At 41.2% G+C, this 10,518-nt stretch overlaps 1 protein-coding gene across 1 annotated transcript; it reads right to left on the reverse strand.

Annotated features, from left to right (window-relative positions):
- Positions 1–8,745: 8,745 nt before the first annotated feature.
- On the reverse strand, positions 8,746–9,105 carry LOC116478087 (large ribosomal subunit protein eL37-like). The gene has a single exon (XM_032761944.2). The coding sequence runs from the start codon at positions 9,103–9,105 to the stop codon at positions 8,812–8,814; it is 294 nt and encodes a 97-aa protein (XP_032617835.1). The 3' UTR covers positions 8,746–8,811.
- Positions 9,106–10,518: the final 1,413 nt, after the last annotated feature.

Raw genomic sequence — 10,518 nt, forward strand, 5'->3', positions numbered from 1 at the left:
GGAAAAATGGGGGAAGAAAGAGGGAAAAAATTAAAAACATTATTTTGGAGATGTGTAGCCTAGAAAAGTTAGAATTCAGTCCAAACTGTAGAAAATAATAAAAATTGAACAACAATAGGCAAGACTAGAGTCTAACAACAGATGTACTGTAGTTTTTGAAACATAATTTTTCTCACTCCAGTTTTCCATTTTTACTAAAGACCAATCATGGTATGACTGATTTGCTTTGTTATACTTGGCCTGTTTATACGTATAAGTGCAGCAAGAATCATTATTTTTCACATAGGCTCTTTATATTGGCTTTGATGGAAGTTTGTTCCACAAAAGGAGTATCAGATAAGACTTTTTAAAAGCCCAGCCATTGCCGTGTACCGCCAAATACCTATGAGTTGGGTAAATTCCTCTCCTCTTGAGGTCCCAAGATAACTTGGAGTTCCTGGGCCTATCAGAAAGGGACATTCTTTACTTAACACAGGTCAGAAACCCTGTATAGGGATGCTATAGGCAGGGTATGAGGCTAGTTTTCCAAGGGGCTTTAATTGGCTCTATAAGTCAAGCTTGATTCCTTAAAGGAAAGCACACCATTTCAGTCAAAGCCTTGGTAAAATAGCCATTTTCTCTGATGGTATTCTGTTGCAAAAGAAAGCTTTTTTTTTTTTTTTTGAGACAGAGTCTCACTGTCGCCCAGGCTGGAGTGCAGTGGCACGATCTCAGCTTACTGCAGGCTCCGCCCCCCGGGGTTCACACCATTCTCCTGCCTCGGCCTCCCGAGTAGCTGGGACTACAGGCGCCCGCCACCATGCCCGGTTAATTTTTTGTATTTTTAGTAGAGATGGGGTTTCACTGTGTTAGCCAGGATGGTCTCGATCTCCTGACCTCGTGATCCGCCCGCCTCGGCCTCCCAAAGTGCTGGGATTACAGGCGTGAGCCACCGCGCCTGGCCTTTTTTTTTTCCAAGACATGGTTTCACTCTATTAACCAGGCTGGAGTGTAGTGATGTGATCTTGGCTCACTGCAACATCCACCTCCCAGGTTCAAGCAATTCTTGTGCCTCAGCCTCCCAAATACCTGGGATTATACGCATGTGCCACCACACCTTGCTGATTTTCATATTTTTTGTAGAGATGGGGATTTTCCATGTTGGCCAGGCTGGACTTGAACTCCTGGGCTCAAATGATCCGCCTGTGTCAACCTCCCAATGTGCTGGGATTACAGGCTTGAGCCACCATGACCAGCTAAAAAAAATCTTATTGCACTTATGCAAATAACTATATTGCCATAAGTTATGAATACTTACAAATAGTTTCCAAATTCCAGATAATTCAAAAGCAGAGACAAATATGCACCAAAATCTGTTTACAGGAGTATACTTTCTTCAATTGTTAACAGCTGCCAACAGCTCATAAGAAAAGTTTTCTTGTCTCTGAAAAACAAAACAAAGGATCAGCAACAATTTTTTTTGTTTGTTTTTTTGGGACGGAGTCTCACTCTGTCGCTCAGACTGGAGTGCAGTGGCATTATCTCGGCTCACTGCAACCTCTGCCTCCTGGGATCAACCAATTCTTCTGCCTCAGCCTCCTGAGTAGCTGAGATTACAGGCGTGCGCCACCTCCACGCCCAGCTAATTTTTGTATTTTTAGTAGAGACGAGGTTTCACCCTGTTGGTCAGGCTGGTCTCGAACTCCTGACCTCATGATCCACCCACCTCGGCCTCCCAAAGTGCTGGGATTACAAGTGTGAGCCACCATGCCCAGCCTTTTTTTCTTTTTTTCTTTCTTTCTTTTTTTTTTTTTTTTTTTTTTTTTTGAGATGGAGATTTGCTCTTGTGGCCCTGGCTGGAGTGCGGTGGCATGATTTTGGCTCACTGCAACCTCTGCCTCTTGGGTTCAAGCAATTCTCCTGCCTCATCCTCCCGAGTAGCTGGGTTACAGACACACGCCACCAAGCCCAGCTAATTTTTGTATTTCTAGTAGTAGAGATGGGGTTTCACCATGTTGGCCAGGCTGGTCTTGGACTCCTGACCTCAAGTGATCCGCTCACCTAAGCCTCCCAGAGTGCTGGGATTACAGGCATGAGCCACTGCACCCGGCCAAACCACCTTTTGAAGAGGATCAAAATAAGACAACAATTGTCCATAAATGACAAAAAAGTCTTAGGACAGCCACTATTAAAGCACAATTGACTAGAACTTTTGGTTACTTCTGTGGCATATAATAATTTTACATAATAATAATTATTAACATACATGAAGTCATATCACAATTACAGAGATTTCTCATAATTTTGGAACACATACCAATAACATTTATACAAATACAGCCCAAAGAAAACCAAACACCATTTCCTATTTGACAATGCTTTCTGTACGATTTTTATACCAAATAAACTGAATATGCCTCTTTTGGACTTCAGGGAACTAATATGAAAAGATTAATGAGGACCCAATTTAAAGTTTGACAAAAAATATTTGACAACTTTAAAGTGCTTGATATCACAAAATAGGATCAGAGGCCATTGTAAAATAAGTGCTTCATTTAACCAAAGTGATATCACAAAGATTTCAAAAAAAGGCACAAACCTATATTTTTTGAGAGAGGACACTTAATTTCTCAAACAATAAGCCCTAATAAAGAGAGCATGAGGCCAATTAAATTTGTTATTCAAAATTTTATAAACAATCTAAAATTTTAATAATCTTGCCCATAAGATAAGATTTCCATAAGCCTTTTTACAACCATTATAATCTTTATTATGGAGTGGGTCAATACTCCAGGAAAACCTTGTTAATCTGACACAGAGGCTCATATACTTGTCCTGCATCAGTGTGCCTTTGACATCAATGGTTAATTTATAGAGAAACTGAACTTACTTTGTCTCGCCAGGTAAGCTCTTACAATTTCATGTGCCCACCTCTTGTGTAATAGCCCCTGGACCTTGAGGAGTTGAATAGTTTTACTTTCTTGTCCTGTGTCTCAAGAACACAGTTTATTTTGATTGGCATCTTCTATTAGGTCTGAAAATGAGGCTTTAACTGCTGTCAGTGTTTAAGATTTAGCAGGACTTGGTGTCCTTTTTAGACCCAGACGTCAAAGCTCTGTAACTTAATGACACAAGGACTTTAAAAGCACATACAGGCCAGGCATGGTGGCTCACACCTGTAATCCTAGCACTTTGGCAGGCCAAGGTGGGCAGATCACTTGAAATGAGGAGTTTCACACCCGCCTGGCTAACATGGTGAAACCTCATCTTTACTAAAAATACAAAAAAATTATCCGGGCATGGTGGTGTGTGCCTGTAATCCCAGCTACTCGGGAGGCTGAGGCACAAGAATCCCTTGAACCCAGAGACAAGGTTGTGGTGAGCCAAGATTATGCCACTGCACTCCAGCCTGGGTGACAAAGTGAGACTGTCTTTAAAAAAAAAAAAAAAGCACATACAGAAAACTACATGGATGTAATAACCTTAATTAAAAATTTTTTTTAATCTCAGTTTTTTTCTAACCAAACCAAAGTTAGTAATAATGACATAGGAATTATTTTGATAAAGTGTAAGATCTGTTTATTAGGCCAGTTATCTAAAGGCAAAAGAAAAGACCTTCTGCAGTGCAACTGCTGTTTCCTATGGGGAATGTTACATTGAAAGGAAACATTTCCTTTACACCTCTAGGATAAACCATTTTGTTGTTGTTGGCATGAGGTCACAACAGTTAGAAACTAAAAGAAAAAAACTTACAGGAGCTGAAAATTAGTTGAAGGATAGAGTTATTATTTCAGGCCTTTTAAAAGAGGAGAGAAAGCTGAAAACAGCAAGACACAATAAAAGTTGAACTTTGTGTAAAAAAAATTATAGTGTCTTATAATTTATTAAGAGTAAAGCAATACCTTAGGAAAATTTTGTATTTTGATCCAATTATTTAGTCTATAAGTGATTTTTTTAAAGATCAAAACCCAGTCACTAGAAAGACCATTGTAATTTCCCTTTAATTTATATACAATTTGAAATATAAAAGGTTTTTTTTTCATTAATCCTCTTATTAATGACTTACACAGACCATTCATGACATGCTTGGGCACCCATCTCTTCACCTTTCTTCTGCTCCTACCCATTCCACCCTTTATCCAAACTCCAATTCCCTCTGCAATTTTCCTGCCTCAGTAGTATTTGGCAGGGATAAGTATGAAATTGCTTGATCAATAAATGCAAACAAAAACGTATGCTGGTAATTCTTAAGACATTTCTAATATTATTTTACCAATACTTTTTTTTTTTTTGAAAGAGTCTTGCCCTTTTGCCCAGGCTGGAGTGCAGTGTTGTGATCTCAGCTCACCGCAACCTCTGCCTCCTGGGTTCAAGAGATTCTCCCGCCTCAGCCTTCCGAGTAGCTGGGGTTACAGTTGCCCAACACCATGCCTGGCTAATTTTTGTAGTTTTAGTAGAGATGGGGTTTCACCATATTGGCTAGGCTGGTCTTGAACTACTGACCTCGGGTGATCCACCTGCCTCAGCCTCCCAAAGTGCTGGGATTACAGGCATGAGCCACCATGCCTGGCCTATTTTACCAATACTTTTAAAGCTAACTTGTTAAAGATTTTACTTAAGTCATGTGAACTTGAGAAACATTTTGGCTTATTATTTAATTTACAAGTACTCTTTCAGCCAATTTGGTATCTTGTGTCCAAAACACAACAAAATACATGTACAAACACATTAGCACACACATACATTCTCATATAACCAAAGATCATGTAGCTTTTACTTCAGAACTCTAGTCATGACATATTAGTAGAAACTCACTGGTTTTCAAAAAGAGTAACAAAAAGAAATGGCAAACAGTGGATTTTATCTCATTAGAAAAGTAACAGTGGACTTCAAGCAGGCAGAAAAGAAAGCAGAGAGATAGAGAACTTGGGAACTTTATAGTTGCAGGCTGACCTTTGGGCTCTGAATTTTCCTTTATGTACTTGTGCACAAAAAGACCATATAAGTTCATGTCACACAAACACTTGCAAGAAGAGGTGCCATAAAACCAGAGGAGTGCCTGAAAGGGGCGTCATTCTTCTTGTTTTCTCCTTGTTCTTAGATTATTTGGTTCCCACTTTTTTTGTTCGTTTGTTTCCTTAAAAGGAGAAACTGAGATGGGGCCTAGGGTTTCGTGGAGTAGGTCAAAGTATGTGCTGCTTGCAAAGGAGACTCCACAGTCTGTTACCACTGAGTCACTGCTGCCCTTCTATGTGTCTCAGTTTCTCCTCCGGAGGTCTAAGCACCTCCAGGAGGGCTCAAAGCACAAGTTACCAGCACCCATATGCACCTCCTGGATTAGTCTTTTTTAAACTAATTTTGTGGGGGTTCTCTGTAGAACCACTACATGTCACAGTGGGTCAACTTCCCAGACACTCCCATGAGGCCCCCGGTCACCTAGGGGTGCCTATCAGCTGTGAGGAGCAAAATACTGTTTCTGTTCGAAGCTGAGGATACTCAGTCACTCATTTACCTATGAAAACAACAGTTTGGATCCTCATGTAAATGTGAACAGACAGGCCAAATTGAAATTGATTTTGAGAGAAAAAGCAGTAGAGGAGACCCCTTTAAAATGCATCTGTGTACTAGAAGAAGGATTCTTTTTTTTTTTTTTTTTTTTTTTTGAGACAGAGTCTCTCTCTGTTGCCCAGGCTGGAGTGCAGTGGTGCAATGTCAGCTCACTGCAACCTCTGCCTCCTGGGTTCAAGCAATTCTCTGTCTCAGCCTCCTGAGTAGCTGGGATTACAGGTGCCTGCCACCATGCCCGGCTACTTTTTGTATTTTTAATAGAGACAGGGTTTCACCATCTTGGCCAGGCTGGTCTCGAACTCTTGACCTTGTGATCCACCTGCCTCAGCCTCCCAATGTGCTGGGATTATGGGCTTGAGCCACCAGCCCGGCCACTAGTCTTTTTTAAACAGGTAGGTCTTGTGTGTACTAAGAGTAAGAACTCACTCATTATCATGGAGAGAGCACCAAGCCATTCAGAAGGGACCCAACCCCATTACCCAAGCACCTTTCACTCGGCCCACCTTCAACAATTTGGGTCATATTTCAACATGAGATTTGGAGGAAACACAAATCACTGTCCCTTACCACCAGATACCAGCAACACCACCAATTGTGACGATCAAAAATGTCTCCAGACATGTGCAAATGTTTCCTGGAGACGGGGGATCATTCTTGGAAATACCACCTGCCAGTATAGAGATCAAGAAAGCAGAAGGTGCTAGGGCCAGGCGTGGTGGCTCACGCCTGTAATCCCATCACTTTGGGAGGCCGAGGCGGGTGGATCACGAGGTCAGGAGTTCAATACCAACCTGGCCAAGATGGTGAAACCCCGTCTCTACGAAAAATACAAAAAAATTAGCCAGGCGTGGTGGCAGGCACCTGCAATCCCAGCTATTCAGGAGGCTGAGGCAGAGAATTGCTTGAAACCAAGAGGTGGAGATTGCAGTGAGCCGAGATCACGCCACTGCACTCCAGCTTGGGTGACAGACTGAGACTCTGTCTCAAGACAAAACAAAACAAACAAAAAGAAAGCAGAAGGTGCTAATGTGCCATATGGCTTTCAACTGTACTTGACAATATTTTGTAAATTCTTCAAAAATGAGTTAGCTGATTTTCAAGAAATGTTTAAGTCTGCAGCAGTAGCTCCTCTGCAACTGATAAAACTCATATTTGAGAAGTGGTTTGAGGGGCAACAGCAAGTTAAAATTATAGCAAAGTCCAAATCAAGGCCATAGCCCTAACGTTCTTTGAAATAACCTGCCAGTTGATTAAGGTAACTCTTGTGAAATTGTTTTTTGCAGATGGATGAAATGGCAAGTGTAGTAAATAGAAACTAGACTGTGGCCCAAGAAGTTCAAAAGCACTGGAATAAAATTCTGAAACTAAGGAAGTGTTCCTAAATCTCGTGGGTATAGCTAAAGTCATGGGTTTAGCTTTGAAAATGTCCCTATTTTGAAATGGCATAAGAGAAAATGCTATCTTTTGTTTTACTTTTCATAATGTTATACTTTTGAGACTTCTATCAGTCCATAGTATTTTATGAAAACAAAATTAAATTTAGACTTATAATAGTCTTTGGGATGATACATTTAAGTGGGAAAGCAATAGCTGGGGAAAGCTGCTTACTGCAGAAGGAGGGCATACTTTCTGATACTGCATGAGGGATGTCATCAGGTGAAGTTAAGAACGACAAAATATAGTGGACTGGAAACCTATTCTCAGGAGAACTGTAACCATGAAAAGTACTGTTGTTCATTCTTGACCTGCTGGAACCAGGCCCTAACTCATCTTCTCAGCAAAATTGCACGTTTGCTATGGACCAGAAACTACTGGGTACCTTCTTTGTTTTTCTTTTCTGAATGTGAGGGTTAATTCAGGTTTCATTTTTCTGCTCCATCATGAAATGTTGTGAGTGATGAGGACTCTACTGGGTTCTCAATGAACAGAAGTTTCATGAGACTGTCATGAGATCCTTGCTTGCAACTGAAAGTTATGTTTGGGCTTTTTTTTTTTTTTTTTAATTTTAGAGGAGGTGAATATTTTGTGTGGGCAAAAGAAGAACAAATTATTTCTGATGGAAGCTGCACCATCACATATTGTAATATTTCGAGACAGGGTCTTTCTCAGTCACCCAGGCTGGAGTGCAGTGGTGCGATCTCAGCTCACTGCAACCTCCACCTCCTGGGCTCAGATGATCCTCCTCCCTCAGCCTCCCAAGTAGCTGGGATTACAGGTGCACACCAGCATACCCAGCTAATTTTTGAATTTTTCTGTAGAGATGGGGTTTCGCCATGTTGCCCAGACTGGGAGAAACATATTTTAAGGTATAATTAGCATGTTGTGTTGTTAAAATCTCAGTGATAAACTTGCACATTAGCAACAGAGCTCTTGTTTCCACATTATACAATTTCAGTTTATTTTCTTGTATCATTCCAATGCTTTCCCTGAACTTAAAATAAAAGGGATCTTCCGCATATTAGTGGAACATATTCTTTGCATCTGTTATTTCTCTATGCTTTTTTTGCCACACAAATCTGAGAATGTCACCTTGATTTCTGGATTCTTCAAGTTCTTCAATGGAAGAAATGTAAGTCCATAAGTTAGGTTAAATGGTTTCTAGTAGAGTGTATAATGATAAAAAATTATTTTTAAAATGTAGTTTTGGCTGGGCTCTGTGGCTTATGCCTGTATTCCTAGCACTTTGGGAGGTTGAGGTGGACAGATTGCCTGAGCCCAGAAGTTTGAGACCAGCCTAGGCAACATGATGAAACCCCATCTCTACTAAAAATACAAAAACTGAGGTGAGAGGATCACCTGAGCCTGGGGAGGTGGAGGCTGCATGAGCCGTGATTGCACCACCACACCGCAGCCTGGGCAACAGAGCAAGACCCCACCTCAAAAAAAAATTATATTACAGTTGAAAAATCACAGAATACAATGTTTATTATGATAACTCAAATATGCATTGTTAGAGCCTTTGAACAATGAAATCTTATTAAATTATTTAATATTTATTGTCTGATAAATATTAATTTTTATAGTGCAGGTGTAAAAATACTATAGACAATTTGAACAGTATTTCAGAAGCACTTTCAACAATTATATTGTGTAAAGTGTCCTATGTATGCATGAATAAAGGACATGTATAAAGTATTTAGCATGAGGAAAATTGAGTCTTTCTCAACCTAGGCCATCATGAGTTTCAGGAGTAAACATTCAGTACTTTTTTTTTTGTATTTTTAAAAACCAGAACATTTATTGCATGACTAATCACTGACATTCTTAAGATGAACTGGATGCTGCGACAGCTGCCCTCTTGGGTTTCGGTGTTGTTTCTTCACAGAATCCGTGCCTGAATCTGCGGTATACAATTTTTAGGTGCCTCATTCCACCAGTTCCAGTGGTATTTTGTCTTTTAGCCTTGGCACTCCAGTTATACTTTCTCTTGCGCTTGGCAGGGTAGCCACATTTGCCACAGGTCGACTTATGAAGGTGGTAGGCCTTAGAGCCACAGCGGCAGCACAACGTGTGTGTCTTACTGCGATGCTTTCCAAACAATGATGTTCCCCTCGTCATCTCGCTTCTGCGGCCAAGACCAGAGAGACCGGAAGAGAAGGCACTTCCGCTAGATCACGCTCAGAAGCTCAACATTCAGTGTTGAATTAGAGTCTGAATTTCTTTTTTTGAGGCAGTGTCTGGTTCCAGTCACCCAAGCAGTAGTGCAGTAACGCCATCTCGGCTCACTGCAGCCTCCACCTCCCAGGCTCAAGCAATTTCCAACCTCAGCCTTCCAACTAGCTTGGACTACAGGTGCACACCATTACCCTTGGCTAATTTTTGCATTTTTCGTAGAGATGGAATTTTGTCATGTTGCCCAGGTTGCTCGTGAACTCCTGGGTTCAAGCAATCTGCCCACCTCAGCCTCTCTCAATGTGCTGGGATTACAGGCGTGAGCCACTGCACCCTGCCTTGTTCCTTTACTTGCTTAGTAAACTTGCTTTCACTTTACAATGTAAACTCACTCCTAATTCTTTCTTGCATGAGATCCAAGAACCCTCCCTTTTGGTTGTAACTGCCCAACAGGTTCTCCTTCCCCGCTGCCTAGACAGAGCTGATTCATCAAGACAGGGAAATTGCAATAGAGAGTTTAATTCACGTGGAGCTGGCTGTACAGGAACCTGAAATTTTTGTATTACTCAAATGAGTCTCCCTGAAAACTCGGGGATCAGGGTTTTTAAGGATAATTTGATAGGTAGGGGTTAGTGAGTCGGGAGTGCTGATTGGTTGGGTAGGAGACGAAATCATAGAGATTTGAAGCTGTCGTTTTGCACTGAGTCAGTTCCTGGATGGGGTCACAAGACCAGATGAGCCAGTTTATGGATCTGGGTTGGTGTCAGGTGCTCCATCAAGTTCAGGGGCTGCAAAATATCTCAAGCACTGATCTTAGGTTTAATAAGAGTAATGTTATCCCCCAGGAACAATCTGGTAAGGGTGAGAATCTTGTAGCCTCCAGCTACATGACTCCTAAACCATCATCTCTCACCTTGTGCCTAATTTGTTAGTCTTACAAAGGCAATCTAGTCCCCAAGCAGGAAGGGGATTTGTTTTGGGAAAGGGCTGTTAATGTATTTGTTTCAAACTATAAACTAAGTTCCTTCCAAAGTTAGTTCAGCCTATGCCCAGGAATGAACAAGAGCAGCTTGGAGGTTAAAAGCAAGATGGAGTTGATTAGGTCAGATCTCTTTCACTGTAATAATTTTCTCAGTTATAATTGTGCAATGGAAATTTCAGGTTCTGGATCAGGACCCCTTTCTGGTAACACGAGGGTGGTTATGAATGCATCCAGACATCCAAAAAGTTATCTGAATGCCAGAGATTTCCTTTCCCTATGGGTTCTTCCCTTGCATGTCAACCCAAGGATTCAGTGGGGACCTAGAATTGTGCAGGGCAGTTAGGAAGAGAGAGACAAAAGAGAAGAAGAGGTGAAGT

This window comes from Hylobates moloch, unplaced genomic scaffold (assembly GCF_009828535.3).
Source record: "Hylobates moloch isolate HMO894 unplaced genomic scaffold, HMol_V3 SCAFFOLD_12, whole genome shotgun sequence".
Classification (NCBI taxonomy): Eukaryota; Metazoa; Chordata; class Mammalia; order Primates; family Hylobatidae; genus Hylobates; species Hylobates moloch.